General features: G+C 38.8%; 5 protein-coding genes across 5 annotated transcripts; 1 reads left to right on the top strand and 4 right to left on the bottom strand.

The window, feature by feature from the left end:
* Positions 1-3284: 3284 nt before the first annotated feature.
* Positions 3285-4324, bottom strand: GCK72_010342 (uncharacterized protein; the record flags this gene model as incomplete). The annotated part of the gene is made up of 5 exons (XM_003110966.2): positions 3285-3421; positions 3492-3609; positions 3657-3818; positions 3866-4068; positions 4120-4324. 5 exons carry the CDS (start codon positions 4322-4324, stop codon positions 3285-3287), a joined length of 825 nt encoding a protein of 274 aa, XP_003111014.2.
* A 242-nt stretch (positions 4325-4566) lies between these two features.
* On the bottom strand, positions 4567-4972 carry GCK72_010341 (uncharacterized protein; the record flags this gene model as incomplete). The annotated part of the gene is made up of 3 exons (XM_003110808.2): positions 4567-4708; positions 4764-4861; positions 4910-4972. The coding sequence occupies 3 exons, from the start codon at positions 4970-4972 to the stop codon at positions 4567-4569; spliced, it is 303 nt and encodes a 100-aa protein (XP_003110856.2).
* A 618-nt stretch (positions 4973-5590) lies between these two features.
* Positions 5591-6447, bottom strand: GCK72_010340 (uncharacterized protein; the record flags this gene model as incomplete). The annotated part of the gene is made up of 5 exons (XM_003110693.2): positions 5591-5730; positions 5782-6012; positions 6062-6257; positions 6301-6384; positions 6427-6447. The coding sequence occupies 5 exons, from the start codon at positions 6445-6447 to the stop codon at positions 5591-5593; spliced, it is 672 nt and encodes a 223-aa protein (XP_003110741.2).
* A 559-nt stretch (positions 6448-7006) lies between these two features.
* Positions 7007-15769, top strand: GCK72_010339 (uncharacterized protein; the record flags this gene model as incomplete). The annotated part of the gene is made up of 15 exons (XM_053727812.1): positions 7007-7012; positions 7058-7159; positions 7205-7281; positions 7348-7782; positions 8022-8706; positions 8751-8864; positions 8913-9262; positions 9334-9578; positions 9622-10230; positions 10277-11517; positions 11563-13359; positions 13667-14023; positions 14071-15150; positions 15195-15443; positions 15677-15769. 15 exons carry the CDS (start codon positions 7007-7009, stop codon positions 15767-15769), a joined length of 7440 nt encoding a protein of 2479 aa, XP_053587389.1.
* Positions 15770-16104: 335 nt separating this feature from the next.
* Positions 16105-17278, bottom strand: GCK72_010338 (uncharacterized protein; the record flags this gene model as incomplete). Its single annotated transcript, XM_003110665.2, has 6 exons — positions 16105-16227; positions 16277-16380; positions 16429-16573; positions 16620-16773; positions 16822-16960; positions 17104-17278. 6 exons carry the CDS (start codon positions 17276-17278, stop codon positions 16105-16107), a joined length of 840 nt encoding a protein of 279 aa, XP_003110713.2.
* Between the last annotated feature and the right edge of the window lie 609 nt (positions 17279-17887).

The raw sequence follows: 17887 nt of genomic DNA, 5'->3' as shown, positions 1-17887 counted from the left end.
TTCAAATTATCATCATCAAAATGTTTCAATGAAACTGATATTTACATAAATTTGATTTCTCGGAAACGATTTTCACAACGTCATCAATTATGAGTATTCAGAGAAATGACTGTTTGGAGAGTTATAATGAACAGAATACGAAATCGTCTAGACAAAAATAAAAGAATTCGTAAAATCTAGAGAAACGTGCTTATTCCGAAAATAGCAGACTTGTCAAAAATCGGACCGGGCCGGGCCGGGCCAAAATTTTTCCTGATTTCAAAAAATGGGAACCCGTTTTTACCAAATTTTATTTGAAATTTTTCGAAAAAATAGAGTAAAAATGCTTAAATTATCATACATATTCACATTTTTCCTAAAATTTCAAAAAATTTCCAGAAAAAAATCAAAAACTCAAAATGTTTCAAAAGAGCCGGGCCGGGCCGAGATTTTTCCTGAGTTCAGCCCGGCGGGCCGGGCCGGGCAGGGACAAAATTTTTCCTGATTTCGGCCCGGCCCGTGACAAGTCTGGAAAATAGGGATATGGGGGAATATTGAGATTGTCACCATATTCCACCGAAAAAACTCGTGAAAATCGAATAGAGCAAAGATGAGAAAATACAGATTTTGCAGAAAATACATAGTAAAATTTTAAAAATTGTTGGTTCTCAAGGAAAAAATCGTTCGAAAATTAGGGATTCATTTGATAAAAAATCAGAGCGACAGAACATGTAGTTTGAATTGATCTGGAAAAATAATTTTTTTTCAAAAGTTTCCAGCACAAAAAATAAAACCTGAACGGGATTACACAGACGGAAATTTCGAGAAGACTTCGTTTACAGAAGACATTTTCTGTTCTCCGCAGATTTCGTTTCATTTCATTTTTGAAAAACAGGAAAAAACTACTAAAACGAACTGTCAAAACTGAAGCTTTGAACATGTTCTAAATGAGTTTGTATCGATCACAACCAAAAACTAATAAAAGAAAACCACAGAAATATGAAGAAAAGCTGTTCAAATAAAAGATCGGAAGCGAAAAATATTGAGAGTTTTCATTGGTTTTGGTTGGTCCGAAAAGCAATAAAAACATGTCAGTGGGAGGGAAGAGGATATTCGAAACGATGTTCGAAACGTGTGCATCAATATGTCTCTAGAATCTCTTTTTCTTATTATTCTAAAAGTTCGCCTGACATTTCGCACCGCCCATCTGATTCGTTCATTCCCTTCGGCTCTTTTTTTGTGAATTGTCAATCAAAATGTTTGCGGCGAGAATTTTTGAGATGAGAGAGCGATGTTATTTTTTGTCATTTCTTTTTTATGCTCGGAAAAACGAAATTTGACAAATTGCGTAGAAAAGTTATTCCTCGTTTGGAAGCTCGAAAATATTGAGACTTTCGAAAAAGGAGAGGGAGAACTTCTGAAATGAGATGGAAATAGTTTAGATCTCGAAATCTCGAAAAAAGAGTAAAAATAAATATGTGAATATATACTTTACACATCTCATGACCTCCATTTTATTCTTGAGCTCACCAATATTTATTGACACGCTATTTCACTTTCTCTCCTTTATTTTTTCTTCTTTTTACGACAAAAACAAGTTCTTTTTGTTTTTGGAATAACATTAGAATAGGGGAATATGAAATAATAGTATTTGTTTCCTTGGTTACTTTGAACACGATCAATCAGCTAAGAAAAGAAATAAGGCATCTGAAAAAGAGAAAGAAGTCTCCTGAATTCAACGGAACTATGTTACACGAAATGTTCCGAACGAGACACATTCATAAATTATTCTCAAGTTTCCTCTCCGAAATCTCAGTTACAAAATTAGAAGAATCTCCGATTTTCTCAGCTTTGTTACATTAAATCTAGATCTAATTCTATTCTGAATTAAGATGAATCTGTTTGAAAACACTTAGTAACAAATGGTTTATAATCGACAGCTGAAATACTAGAAAACTTACTAGTAGAATAAAATTGCGAAAATTTCGAGATTGAAAAAAAAAGAAAACAGAAAAAACGTCTCTGGGTGAAATACGGAAAACAAACACAATAAGCAAAGAAGTAGTGGAATGAGAAGAGCAAAAAAGAGAAAAAAAAGGAAGAGGTCCCTTTGCTGACCGCTTATGGAAAAAGAAAGGGATTCAGATGGGGAGTAGAGACGAAGAAAACAGAAAAAAAAGATAGAGAAAAATGTGAGGATAACAAAGTTTTGGATGGCTAGACTCTCAGCTTCTTTTCCTTTTTCATTTTCCTTTTGTTAAAAGTTCGTGAAGTGTAATTTTTTCTATGCTTGTTACTGGCAGAGTCTCTTCGATACTTTTAGTACATTAACATGTTTTTATTTCCTGTCAAATGAGCTTTAAGTGGGTCTTTTGTAATTTTTAGAAGACTTTTGAAGCAGTTTTCTGTCAATTCGAAAAATAAAGACTGGGTAATTTAAAAAAAACCAAAGATATAACTTGCTGTTCTAGTTATCTTGTCTATATTTCAGTGATACTCTTGCAACGGGGACAGGATTACTGTAGGTTCACAACCGAAAATGACAAGTTAATAATCAAGTTTTAATTTTCTCTAATCAATTGAAAATCGAATTTTTTACGAATGAAAATTCTGAAAGAGGTTTCTAGAAAAGAGGAGAAACATGAATCGCCTTTTCCTGAAAACTGAGTGAAATTAGTAGTAATCACCCATCATCTTTTAATCGAATCCTATTTCTTCAACTTCTGGAACAAATGACGTCATAATGGGAAAAAATAGAAGATGTTGAGATGCGAATTTCCGGAATTCGTGCCGATTGCTATTATATTGTTGATTTTTCAAGTTTTCTTCTTTTTCTCTTTCTTCACGTTTCGAAATGAAAAAAAAAACTTTTAGGGCTTTGATGGCTGGATGGGAAGGGAATAATTAAGGATGAGTATACAAAATTTGAATTTATAATTTCATCTCATCTCATTGAATCTTCTGTGTCGATATATGTGCATAGTGGTCGAAGATGGTGAAGGAATTAATTTATTTCAAACACTTACTAAAGCTCATTTATGTACTCAATGAGGAATATTCACAGAAAAAATGAAATAAGTAGAGGCCTAAGAAAAGTTGGAAGAAATTAAGAATCTATGTGAAACGGATTTGTAACACGAGAATGTTGGTCGATTTGGGAGAAAAAACAAAAAAAAGAAGCAAAAGTTGAGAGGAAAGATAGGAAATAGAGATGAATGAATGGTGGTGGAGAGATGGATGCAGAAAATGAAATTCGATATTTACACATTCAGAATCATGAATCAAGAGAGAAGAGACTAATCTAGTCATGGAGTCAGTTTTTCACGGAGTTCCGCATCATCGCAACAGTCAGCAGGTGTTAAACCATCAGCATCAAGTGCACTTTTATCGGCACCGGCTTGAATAAGAATTTCAGCAAGAAGTGGACGATGGCACTGAGCAGCTGAAATATGAATATTTCGGGAAATTCAAATATCAAGAGCTATGAAAGAGCCGAAAGAAATAAAACTTACTGAAGTGTAATGCAGTCTGAAGACACCCATCTACGGCATTCACATCCGCTCCATGATCGATGAGAAATTTAATGACAGGGTCACAACCAAGATCAGCCGCCCACAATAGTGCCGTCATCTGAATATAAAATGTTTAAATGCAACTCTTTTTTTCAGTCAAATTACAGCTAAATGTTGGTCTTTGGCCTCAAGAATATTTGGATCTTCATCCAGGAGTTGCTTCATTGTGGCAACATCATTCACTCTCATTGCGGCGAACCACGACTTCTCAGTGTCAGTCTCCAGCCGAGTCGGTTTTGGAGCCACGAATTCATCGAACATTTCTGGCTGTAAAAGCAAAAACATTACAGCATTTCAAATAATGTCTAAATAACCTCTATAACCCCCATTGTGCTTGGTACTTTGTCCCATGTCTGTTTTTGAGTTTCAGCGTTCGGATCCCAATCTTTATCTAATATTGACAACATGTCACAATACTTTTGCATTGCTGTTCCTCTACTCATCTTTCCATTAGCAAGCCATGCATTGAACTTCGTTCGGGCTTCTGTCTCATACCAATATGGTCCCTCTTTCGCATCTAAAACTTGTATATAGTATAAAATCGTTTATTTTTTAAATTAGAATTTACTTGCTGGTCCCAGGATAGCCTGCTTGTACAATCCGTAGAACTTAAGACCTGTTTTTCGATCCAGCTGCAATCGAAAAGCCGGTAGTCTCGACGCCGCGGCATTAAATTTCGCTTCTAGCAGTTGGTCTATCGGTTGTTCGGAATAAGTCGAATTATTTTCCCCCGTTCTGTTCTGAAATTCAGAAACGAACCAAGCTATGAACATTTCGTTTGATTTTCTGTAAATATTTTTAGCACTTTGATTATAAAGCATGCTTTAAAGCATTGGTTTAGATTTTTAAAAACTTTAGATATGTCACGGACTTATTGATATATAAATAATGACCAAAGTTAAAACCCTGCAAAGAACTTTTCAAGAGACGTGATCAAATTTTATTCAAGTCATCAAACTAAATGTAATTCGAGAGATTGATAGCCCGTAAAAACGTAGCAAATGGTATACGACATTTAATTGTCATCGGCCAAGTCAAGGCATCCGGCGTTTAGACGATCATCTGATGTCATCTGAGACCACTTTTCAGGAGTGTAAGCGCAGATTGTTAATGCGTGGGTTTCGCCCATCATTGGGGCCAAAGCAGCTTGAACCATCCTGAGTATAGAAATGAATTATATTTCAAAAGCTACATTTGAAAAATGCACCGTACCTATGTGATTGTAAAGTTCTTTTTCCCCCGAAAGCTTCAGAAATTATCAAAATTCGAAATTTGAATCCTTCACATCCACCGCTTTCGTCAACAACGTTCTGCAATAAGAAATGGACTTCATCTCGATTAAAAGTAAAACAACTCACTAATTTTTGAGGTTTGATGGCGTTTGTGAGTAGCTCTTTGACCCTGTCTGCAGGAGAACACATAATTTGTTCCAGAAAACTGCAAATAAGAATTCAATCAATTTATAACAGCGCACTGACGGAAAACAAAGACAATCTGTATTACTCGGAGGAAAAACCGTAATAAGTTTCATAGACATTTCATCTTTGACAATAATGCGCATTCATTATTTGTATGTACTTTCTGGAGTGCTAAAAATCTAGTAAAAAAACAACAGAACAACAAGTAAAGGGTAAGCGGATCACCGCAGTAGGTATGGACGTTTCGTGATAATTCTATGAAGAATAATGAAATAACAAGAAAGAAAAAGGAAAAACAGAACAACATGTGCAGGGCTTCTGATGTACAGTTTGATCATGAAGAGAAAAGAGTTTTGAAGAACTAGGTTATGGTCAGACCAAGCAAATATGGGAATAAGGAAAATAATGATTTTTTTTTACACCGTTGGATCGGCGGTTATAAGAAAACAACTATGGGAAGAAATAAATATAAAGGGAAAAGGATTCCTATTGCGAATTGAAATCGACTATGAATAATCTCAATTTCAAACTCAGTTAATAATTTTGATTGAAATAGGTTTTTGGGCGATATTGCTTATTCGTGCAGTTTACCGTCTTTCTGGGACATTTATTGATCAGGATCTATTGGAATAGCTTTTCTTGTCTTCGCTTCGTTTCTTCTTCTTCAAGTTTCTTTCGAGCCTCAATTTCTGCAGCATCAGTAGTACGTGGTTTGAAGTTGAAACGGGGGCGTTCAGCAGCTGGAGCAGATGGAGCGCTTCCTGGAAAATCGAAGACTCAGATTTCTAGTTAATATAGAGTTATCCACGAACCTTCTTCCGAAGGACGGCGATGACGTGGATTATGACCATCTTCGTGTTGACTTCCTCCAAACTCTTCACTTTCCTTTCGCTGACGCCCATATCCACGGTTTCCCCCTCCTCCAAAGCCACCCCGACCTTCACCATCGTTGAAACGTCCTCCGCCTCCCCGACGGAAACCTCCACCGCCACCACCTCCCCGACCTCCTCTTCCTCCACGATCTCCAAAGTTTCCGCGTCCACCTGATGTATGATTTTTCAGATCACTAATTAAGCACCTAGTTTTTTTTACCTCCGCGTCCACCACGATCACTGCGATCGCGCTGTTGTGCACGGTTCACTTTGAGTACACGCTTCGCAAACTCTACTCCATTAAGTTTTTTGATGGCGTCATTCAACTGTTGCTCGCTTTGAAATGTGACATAGCCGAATCCTTTGCAAGATCCAGTCTCTCTGTCGTGTACTAAATGGATCTCGAACTTTTTGATCTGGAATAAAGAAATCACGATCCATTTCACTAGCGATACTCACATCTTCCTTAGTGAAATCACAATGTTCTAACAAAGTTTCTATATCACTTTCAAGTGAATCGAATGGGAGTCCACCGATGAATGCCTAAAATAATAAATTGTTTTTCTATAATCCTTCATATCTCACTTTGAAAATCTCATCAGCCATCCTTTGAAAAAAAACTTCCCCAAGTGAGATTTATCTGTAATTTTATGCATATTACAGACTTTTTATTTCATGAACACGCATAAGTCTAAAACCTTGAAATTTTTTAATTTCCTTCAAAAATTTTTTTCACACCGTATTTTTGCGTAAAATTCGAGGCATTGGCAACGTGCCAGAGAGACGCAGACAGACGAACAAACAATTGTGCGTAAGGTCCCCCCAATCGTAGGTCTAACGTTGAAGGGGGAACCTACGAATTGCTCGCTGTGGAGACGCAGACGGGAAACATTTGGCAAAATGCCAAATAATCGATATAGAAGTGTCCCCGCCCTTTTTCATCCTTTTTTCTTGAGGATGGCGGAAATTCGAACAAAATCAAGATATAAAAAACTTAACGAAGCCTATTAAGTAGTTGCTATAAAATGAATTAGTTGTTTACTTCCTATTTGAATGGAAAAAAGAAAATAAATACTGCAACTAAGAATTACAGATCTCTTCAACTCACTGTACTTCAAAAGTAAGAAAAGACTACAGTCTATATGAAGGGATTTAATTTCAAAAAATGATTGTAAGTACTTTATGCAACAGAATTTATGAAAATCTTTCTCTCCAGTGTATCGAATGCGGCGGTGCTGCTGTCAATAATACGGAGCTATGTCAAAGCTGCATGGAGATGAATAGTACTGGAACCATGTCGTTGGATATGGCCCGGCAGGTATATATTATGATACTTAGTTACATATTTGAAAGAATATTTCAGTGCGATATAACAATGAGCTGTGGTTCTTGTCAGAGGATGGTCACTGCAGATTCAAGACAATGTTCTAGTTGTCAAAAGTAAGTATTTTACGTTAGAAACATCATTGGAGAATGCTACTATTCGTTCGTATAATTTATTTTCAGAAGTTTTCATTTGTCTTGTGATTCATCAGAAGTTTCGCATTTGAATGGGTTTATATGCTCGCTCTGTCGCCGTCGGAATCAAATTCTCAGCGAAGATGTGATGCTGTCTGCATCTGTTGTATCGTCTCGTTCACAGAATGCTCCGTTGTCACCATTCAGTGATCCATCAGTTCAACAAATGTCTCTGCACATGTCTTCAGGCACGATGTCGTCCAGTTTTCCATCAAATCCCGACTTTGGAGGAGATATCTATTCTCAAATGACGGTATCCTCTAGCATGAACCAGCATCAGCACCACGTTCAACAAATGCTCACAACACAATCACAGCTAATGGACGACATTAGTGATGGAGGAGCTACAAACGATAGCGACAGGAACAGCAGTCCATTTTATCAAGAAACTTCCGACTATGACGAAGATTTTGTTCTAACGAGGTGAGTGTGTATCGTATTTTAAACTAGTGCACTTGAAACTATTTCGTTTCAAACAAATTCTGCGTCCAAAGTAACTTTTCCGCGGAAAAAGTGTCCAAAGGAGCCATTTCTTTTCCGCGTTTTCCTCTGCGCCTTTAAGGTGATCGCGGTGAGACCTGCGCATTTTTTTAGGAGGGAAAGTTAAATGGACGCAGCAAAATATATTTTTGATCTAACTTTTTACCAGTTAATTATTTTAGCACTCGAGGGCGCGGTCGTGGAAGTGGTAAGAAAAAACCGGGAAGAGGTCAGTCAACCGGTTCACGTCGTCAAACGAATCCTGGACCAACTGGGTTTTTTTCTGCAACACAATTTCAAGCAATGGGTGATTTTTCACAACCTACACCAACCCGTGGAAAGCGAGGAAAACGTGGAAACGGAATAACTACCCCTCGATCATCGGGAAAAGGACCTGGTCGTGGAAGAGGAAGAGGACGAGGAAGTGCTGCACAAATAGCATCTCAGCTTCAACAAGTACAGTATGGAAATCCAGCGCCAATGGGAATGCCTATGTATCATCCAGGAAACCCTCAATTGATGCATATGAACTCCGTTGGATTCCAGATGATGCCTCAAAATAGTATTGGGCTTTCAAGTACCATCCAATCGACCCAAATTCCTCCTTCTGTACCTCTTCCTTCCAGCATTATGAATAATGCCGTTCCCATTGCCCTTCCCCCTCCAGTTCAGACTCCACTCCCCGAACAATCTCCAACTATTGTGCCGAATTTTCAAGAAACAAATAAAATTGACACTATCCGCGAAGTTGATGAATCCATTCTCGAAGATGAAAACTCAAGACAATCAGGTACATCAAGATCGGATGAAGTTGAATACACTAGAATATCAATTGTGTGCAGATCAAACGACGAGTTCATGGGAAAAGTAAGACAACAACTTGAGTTTCAATAGTTTTTATAATTTTTTAGGCTCCACTTTGTCTGGTTTGCGGATCGATTGGAAAAGGAGTCGAGGCATCGATGGTTGCATGTTCAAACTGCGCTCAAACTTATCACACGTATTGTATAAGCCTACATGATAAAGTTGGTTCACAAATGATAATAAAAATGTTATCAACAATAATTTTTCAGAAGTTTCAACTAAATTCTGCAGTTATAACACGAGGTTGGCGATGTTTGGACTGCACATTCTGTGAGGGATGTGGTGCTGGTGGTGACGAGGAGAAATTGCTTCTTTGTGAAGAATGTGATGTGTCTTATCATATGTATTGTATAAAGCCACCATTGGAAGCCATCCCAAAAGGTCCCTGGAGATGCCAATGGTGTTCACGATGTCGCCGATGTAATCATAAATCAACGTCTGGAAACGACTTAACTTCAAAAGGGCTGTGTCATTCGTGTCAATCCCTGCAAAGCTGCTCACGTTGTAATAGAGGATATCATTTGAACGAGAAAATAATTAAATGCAGTCAATGTAGCAAGTGAGTTTGGAAAAAATTTCCCGAATTATTGTTGTTATTCAAATATCGGAATTGAACGAAATTTTTTTTAGATGGCATCATGGATTCTGCGAAGGATTACACACCGACGAGCAACTGGAACAAGCTGCACTGAACCGAATGCGGTGCACATCTTGTCGACCAAACCGGGCGCAGATAAATGGTTTCTCTGAAGCTGACACAGTGTGGTGTGATAACGTTGCACTGGACAGAAACGCTCATGAGATTCTCAAATCGAAGTACACTCCATCAGCTCTCAAAAGTCAGATGCAAGAGTATCGCGAATCGTTTGATCATTGTAAGCGTAGCAATTAAAACATTACTAGTGTCTATATTTTCAGACGAAGAAGATTTTACGCCCCAAGACGATGCTTCGGAGCCAGGTTCATCCTTATCAATCTCAGGACAGAGAGGGCGGGGGCGAGGTAATCCGAGCGGTCGACGTGGAATGAATCGAATAGGTATCGGCGGATTCTATGCGAAACTCCCACGCCATCGGATTCAAGCCCTTACCGAGGAAGCTGCTGCGGAAGAGGACGATACGAAAAAAGCAAAACGTCCAAGAAAACCCCGAAGATCTCAATTGGAAGACGCTTATCCGCCTCAAATTCAAGAAGCATTCTTTGGGATTAAAGCAGTTGAAGGAAAGTCTCTAGTTGAATATAATATAGAAGAACCTATGCTAGCTGAGTTCAATGGAAGATATGTAAGAGAACGCCCACTTAAATCACACACGTTGTGTAAGGATGCCGCAGAAATGTTGAGAAATGACCAAACAGAGAACGACATCTTAGAAGGTATAGATTTCGGAAACATGGACACAGACATTAACTTCGACGAGATGGATTTGTCTATTTTCTTTGATGAAGATGATGAAGAATTGGAAGATAGTCTCCAAGGGGAAACACATCCCAAACGTGAACTACCGGAAGGAAGTTACGGACCAACTAGTGAGTTTAATCCAATTGATTTCATCTTCTTATTTTCAATTTTCAGCTTTCAATCTAGATCAAAAACCATCTACATCAACAGGAGGTATGTCAAGTGGTATGCTCGGCCCGCAAGATGGTAATCTTAATGGCATGAATCCAGTTAACTTCGCTCAGCATGCACCGGGAGTGCGAACCGCTATTGCAAGAAGTGGAAGTCATTCAGATGCTCCAGATAGATACCAATTTTCTGCTCGATGGGAAGAAGATGAGCCGGCGGGGTTGATGGCAACTACGGCAGCTGTACTGTATGCAAATGAAAAGCATCCTCATTTAAAAGTGCAACTTCCAATTTGGAGCGATCGCGTCAAGCAAATTCAAAAACTATGGCGTAATTTGAGCTCAGATGATCGCCAAGAATATGTTAACCGTGCTCGTGATAACAGAACGAAAAGTGGGAGTAAACCTCGGCCGCGTAGAACGAATGTTCAAAGCACAAATTCTGTTGATAGTCCAACTGTTCAGTCTCCAGCTCCCCATCAGTTCGGATTCAAAGTTCCAACAAACCCAGGAGAACCATCTTCATCAAGTGCATTTGGTTCTCAGATTGAGCAATCGCAGCAACCTAAACAAGTTCGAGTAACCAATCATTTGTCTGCTGTGTTCTACAATACCTGGCAAGAAATGAGAAGAGTAAAACTCGATCGCGAAAGACTCCTTGCATCCCTTGAAGAACAGTTGAATAAAGCTCGTAAGCAGAAGAAGAACTTGGCCGCGAAAAAACGCCAAATGGTGAGAACACAACAAGCAGCACCTGATTATGATGGACGACAAATTGATTTGAATGATAATGATCAAAAAGTGCTGGCGCAGCTTACCGAGCAAATCAAATCAACGCAAGGAGAAATGGAAAACATGAAAAAAGATGTGAAAAGTCAAGACACTGCTTTACATCAATTTGAATTGCATAACAAAATTCTTCGAAATGAATCAGAAGTCACACCTCTTCAAAAAGAACAAACTCATCTGCGAGAATTACAGTTTGCTGCCCATGCTGAGCAGATGCTGGCTCAACCTCCACCACTGGGTCTAGGAATGAATCAGTCTCAAGGACATCCGCAACCAGGGACTCAGGCTCCGATTAATCTTCCACTTTTACAACAACAACAGCAAAGGATGTTGCATTTGCAAGGAGTGCCAATGATGAGACCTGGACCTGGACAGTTTATAATAAGACAGCAACCTGGAGCACCTCCTATGACGATGCAACAACATCAGCAGCAACAACAGGAAATGCATAGGAGAATGGTAATTATTCGATTTCCGCATTTTGAAACTAACAAAAAGTTACAGGTACAAATGCGACATCCTGCATTAATTATGGGAGGAGTTCGTTTCGATGAGATAACAGATCCAGTAATGAAAGAAGCTTATCAGTGCCTTGATGCTATTCTGGCCGATGTTCATCAACATATTGAGTCTCAGAAAGAAGTTCATCATCCAATGCATGGCGGTCCACCAGCTCACATAATGCAAAGAATGATGCACCACCAAGGTGCTCCAATTCCACGCCTCATCATGCCTGGTCAGATTCCTCAAGGACAAATACCACCACAACATCATCCTGGTGTTCAATTAGTTCAACAACATCCTCCTATGACGCCACAATCAGCTCAGCCACTTAATATCGCGGAGGATGGACCGAAACCTAAGAAAAAACGAAATAATCAGAAGAAGGCTACTTCCTCTTATCCCGCCGGTGGCGAATATGAATCATGGCTGGAAACTATGCGAACAAGATTCCGATTGTGTGGCGATATTCCAAAGAAACAGCGTGAGCCTCGTTTGAACCGAGCTGGATGTGAATTTGTGAAGTATGGATTGACAGAGATGGCAGTTGTAGGAGAGCGAAAACCATTGCTTGGAGAATTCGGTGCCATGCACGTTAAACGTGGAACAAGAATTTTCGGGAACGAAGAGAGAGCTCAGAAAGCACTAATTTTCAATGATGTAAATATGTATCAAGTAGAACCACCGATTCGTCTTGTGGCTCTTTACAACAATACGATGCCAACTTCTGAAGACGATGTAATCCAAGATGAAATGGATGAGAACACATGTTTGAACCCAAATGCAGCCCTTTGTAAACTTTTCAATAAAAAACATACCGTTCGAGATCACATTCGCTGTTGTGTTCGTTACATGGATGAAGGAAAGGCTCCTATACAACCGGAATCGAGTATGTTTAACGAAATTATTGACCGAGATGAAGAAGTTACTGTGGAACTAGTCTTCAATACAAGTGATATCGGAGAAGAAAGTTCTGTAGAAGACAAGAAAGACCTAGTGTTCAAACTGAACGAAAAACTGAAGGATCTTTTGGCACTAAAAGAAGAAGTTCCATGGAAGATGGAAGACACACCTCCAGAGTCACCAATCTGTTTCTCACCAGAACCAGAAGGAATTTCCGAAGGTATCCGACAGACAACTTCCACTTCAAGGGCACCGTCAGCATCTGTTGAAAAAGAAATAAAGAAAGAGGAGGATGAAGATGCTTCTGCGGCCCCGGTTTTCAGAGAAGTCAAAAATGAAGTAGTCGATTCGACTCAACAGTATCAGTGCAAGCAGTGTAACGTATCAATCGATGGCGTGCCAGCTCTTCGAGTTACGATGGCCAAGCTAGGAGTGCTCTCACAAGAGGCTACTCTGGAAGAAAAGGACGAAATGGTATCTTTCTGTTCTAGAAAGTGTTATTTCGAATTGATGTCACTGAGTCGATCGGCATTAACTCATGAAGAGCTGACTGCTGCTGAACAAGTTGTTTCTGAAGAGATCTATAATAAACTGAAACAAATTTATTCGGATAATATCGTAAAGGCGGTCAATCAAGGAAAGAAACCTCCTGCTGCTGCGTTTTCAGCTTCATCGCTCATCGGCAGCACGGAACATTTGGTATCACCAAGAGATACTCGTTACATGATGGATGAAGGCAAAAAAGATAATATCATAATTGTGCCAGTTTCCTCATTAATTGGGGCAGTTGATGCTCCCAAAGAAGCACCTCCTCAGAGAACAGCCGCAGGAGAAGATTGGAAAGCGTACACTCAAGACATTCATGAGTCCTTCATCAATATTCAACAACAACATGTGGTAGGTAAACTGACTAAAAGCAGGTTCAAAAGTACACGATTCTTAATACGGAAATTTAAAGAACAAATAACGCTCCGAATACAGGTCTTCGATTCTTAAAGTTAATTGTTTTTCCTATGTGTTTTGAGTATTTATCAGATGAGCAAACCTAGATTTTACTATAAAATGGTTAAACTTCTTTAAAATAGCGAACTTGTTCTGTATTGTGAAGGTGAGCTCCAGTTATAGAAAGTATAGTTTTAGTATAGTTGCTTTTCTCCCGTTGTTTAATACTCAAGTAATTCATCACAAATTTTATAATTTCCAGCAATGCATTCTTTCGCCGAAGATCGGAGTTCCTCATCCACCCTATGAGCTTGACAAGCGTATTTGTGTGTTCTGTGGAGGAGTCGGCGATGGAGAAACGTTCCGTTGTGGTCGTCTGATTTCACTGACAGAATACTATTGGGTACACGTTAATTGTGCATTGTGGAGTGCTGAAGTGTTCGAACATCCATCAGGGTGGCTTACAAATGTAGATCGAGCAGTCGTTCGAGCTGCTCAGACAGCTTGTGATCATTGCAAACAACCAGGAGCCAGTGTGAAGTGTCATAAAATGAACTGTGGTGCTAATTATCATGTGTTATGTGCAATGCAGCACAACGGATTCTTCATCAAAGATAGAGTAAGTTTCGAAACTTTGACTCGTCTATTACAGTTAATTTATTTCAGACTTTCATATGTAAACTTCACGAAAAAGTCACAAATGTTGTTTTACGGCTGGATGCTCTTCGGAAAATCTACATTAAACGTGATGAAAATTCGCTGTTGATGCGCCTTTTCGATCTATCCGATGGACCAAACTTGTGCCTTCGTATTGGTGCATTCGCTTTCCACAAACTTGGATCGATCAATCCGTCACAGTTGAAAAAGTTCCACAACAAAGATTACATCTTTCCTAGCAAATATCGAGCTACTCGTCTTTTCTGGTCTCCAAAAAATGCTCGAGAAAGAATGATGTTTGAATGTCGTATTGAGGAGAAAAACGACCTCCCCTTCTTCGTCGTTCAAAGTTTGGAAGATTCTTCAATTTGTCATCGTGGTTTTTCTGCAACTAAAGCATGGCAGCCAATCTTCGAAAGAGTGAATCAGCTCAGGGATCAACAACAAGGAGAGGTACTGAAATTTTTCGGTACACAAGTTTGCGGAGAAACATTATTTGGACTGAATGAAAATGCGATTACTAAAATTACCGAGTCTCTACCAGGCTTTGACACGATATTCACATATCAACACCGTCATCAAAATAGTCCTGTCTTGGAGTTACCTCTCGTGGAAAATCAAATGGGATGTGCCCGAGCAGAACCACGGAATCGAACTATCGGACAACATTTCCGCACGAAGCCTCAGCCGATGGGTGGTACAAGTCATAACCATCATGGCATATTAGGAGTGATATCAGCTCAGTCTACGCTAGCTACTGTAGCTACTTCAGCACAACTCGACACGTTAGCTTCTCGGCAGGCTGCAACTTCTGTTACCTCTGCCAACAGTGGACGTACGCGTGGAGTAAGGTCATATTATACAGAAGAAGCCGCAGCTCGTGCACGGGCATTCGGTATTCCTCCAGAAATAGCTTCTTTGTCACTAAGAATGGAAACAAATCAAAATAACCAAGCCGGATTTTCGGCTTACCAGAAGATGAGAAGGGAATGGAAAGATCGTGTTTATTTGGCCAGATCACGTATCGCCGGCCTTGGTTTATATGCCAAGAACGATATCTCAATGGGAGAGTTCATTATTGAGTACAAGGTAAAGAATACAACGTCGATTGAGCTAAATTTTTATAATTTCAGGGAGAAATCATTCGTGCGGAAGTTTGTGAAGTTCGTGAAATACGCTATACTGCTCAGAATCGTGGAGTTTACATGTTCCGGATTGATGAGGAATGGGTGATTGACGCCACGATGGCTGGGGGACCGGCAAGATACATTAATCATTCTTGCGATCCAAATTGTTCCACCCAGATATTGGATGCTGGTTCCTCCGGACGTGAAAAGAAAATCATAATCACGGCTAATAGACCAATAAGTTCCAACGAAGAGGTAAGCATCGAATCCCTCAAAATCTTTCTTTTTTCAAAAATTCCAAGTCTGTTTTTGTTTTTCCCTGCCGTTCGTATACGTTCGATGGCCCGCCTTATCCACTAAAACAGCAGTGTGAATTGAAAAACCAATTTCAGCAGCATTTTATGGCCTAGTGACCAGTCGGAAAACACTTGAGACTGCATTATATACGATTGCATACACATATTAACTAAAATCATCCTCTTTTTCAGCTTACTTACGATTATCAATTCGAACTGGAGGGCACTACAGACAAAATTCCATGTCTTTGTGGAGCACCGAATTGTGTAAAATGGATGAATTAATTAGATTTTTACATTGCAGTTTCTAACATTTTTCAAGTTTTTTTTTGCCGCTGGTCGGTATTCTTTTTAGTTCCAATTATTATATTGTTATCAATAGGGTTTGCTCCATGTTGTCAAATTTCACTCACTATTCATAGTTAATCTGTCAAAATTTGTTCTCCATTGGTCTCACAGTTGTTAATTCTGACGAATTTATTAGAGTTTTTTTTTACATAGTTTCTAACAACTCTTCCTATGTGTTTGTATAAATGATCCCACTCTATTGCTAACTCAAGAAATGCTCAATAAAAATGTTTTAATTAGAAAATATAGCAATATAAAAATTGATCTACTAATTATTCATTTTTCTTCACCCGTTTCTTTTCTGCTTTCTTCTCCTTCGCAGCTTTCTTTTTCGCATCCTCTTCTCCTAATGAATCCCAGTAAGCTGATGCCATCCAGCCGATGGTTGGAGCGATCTGAAAATGGAATAACCATGAAGCGACGCGGTGGAAACATTTCTCTCACCCAATAAACAAACATAAAGTTCTCAAAACTCAATCCTCTACATCCATAGAAAAGTGTTGAAGCTACCAATGGATCAAGTGCTTGATCTCCAACGAATGTCACAGCTGAAAGCAATAAAATAATTCAGTTGTCATTTTGTCTCGAATACATACTTCCTGTGAAAACGGCAGCCATGAAAAGAGCAGGGAAAACGAATCGAATTCTCGAATCACGAGATTCTGAAGTAGCACGTGTCAAAACGTGTCTAACGATGAATGTTCCAATTAGTTCAAATGCCAAATGATAGTAAATTGGATACTGAATTGAACCATATACAATTATTTCCAAATTAAATGAAACTAACTGGATGATTGAATCCACAAGACTCCATTAATCCAAGAATATTCGAGTGAGCGTCAGTTGTACTGTAGGCTCGAAGCCAGATAGTTCTAGCGAAACTGAATGCAAAATAACCAGCAGAAAACTGAGCAACGAGAGTTTGAATCAGTTCGGATAATCTGAAATTCCATGTGTTAATGAGACTAAAGAATGTTGAAAAAATATACCGAAGTCTTCCAAAAAGGAATTGTTCAATTGGTGCCAACGGACTACAGAAAGCAGTGCGATTACAGAGAGCAAAAACAATTCCCATACTAAAAAGAGTGAATGCAAATGCTTGGCGACCGAGATGAATATCGATAACAGCTGAAATTATTGTTCATTTTCGACTGGTTTCGTTCCGGAGAGTAGGTTTCTTTTATACTTTTTGACGCCTTGCTAGATCTTGCTAGTCCTTACTATACGGAATTCATAAAAATGTTCTTAATTTTTCGTTTTAAAAAACTGACCATTTTCATAAATTGTTGTAGTAACCTGAAGTGTTCCTAGAAATTCAATAATGAACCGATGAACATTTCCTTTTTTGTCGAAAAGACGGTCTGCCACGTGTCGTGCTCCTTCACAAACAGCTATAACTGTGATGTAGTAAATGAATGCATCCAGCAGAGGTCCAGGAACCTCCATGATTTCTGAAATTATGGAGAATTCAACGTTTCATTTCAATTCTATCAATGAATGTAGCCACCGGAAACTGGTTGAAAAATAAAGAAGAAACAAGAAGAGAGACATAAACGTTCATTGTCATCATTCGTTTTTATCACTAAAAGTTTATAGAAACTATGTCTCGTTGAATTGATGAATTGAAAAGATAAAAAAGAGAGAGTGTGTGATGAGAAGAGGAAAAAGAAAAAAAGAAAACAGTATGGAGATGGGAGAGACTTAGAGAAACGAATGTTGCAATTGGACTTGATGGAGCAGAAGAAGAGCAGGTGTGAAGGAGGGGAAGGAAGAGGAACAAGAAGGAAAGAAAACAAGATTCAAGTGTTGAAAAGTTGAAAGAAAAAACAACTTTGAAAGGTTGAAAAAACTTATTGTAATCTTTGGAAAATCAAAATTAAAAAACAAAATCAGAATGAAAAGTCTAAGAGAACAGTGATCGGTCCCAGACCTTCTCTGTCCGGCTTCGTGAAATGAGTTCCTAAGTAAATATAACGAATAGATTCTGTCAGTTGATTCATTTTTATCTCAAAGTTTTCAACAAGACTCAATGTACTCAGCAAAACGAAGTTTCAT

The sequence above is a fragment of the Caenorhabditis remanei genome, chromosome III, assembly GCF_010183535.1.
Source record: "Caenorhabditis remanei strain PX506 chromosome III, whole genome shotgun sequence".
NCBI classification, from domain to species: domain Eukaryota; kingdom Metazoa; phylum Nematoda; class Chromadorea; order Rhabditida; family Rhabditidae; genus Caenorhabditis; species Caenorhabditis remanei.
The sequence above is the reverse complement of the archived record's forward strand: the minus strand, read 5'-3'. Positions and strand labels throughout refer to the sequence as shown.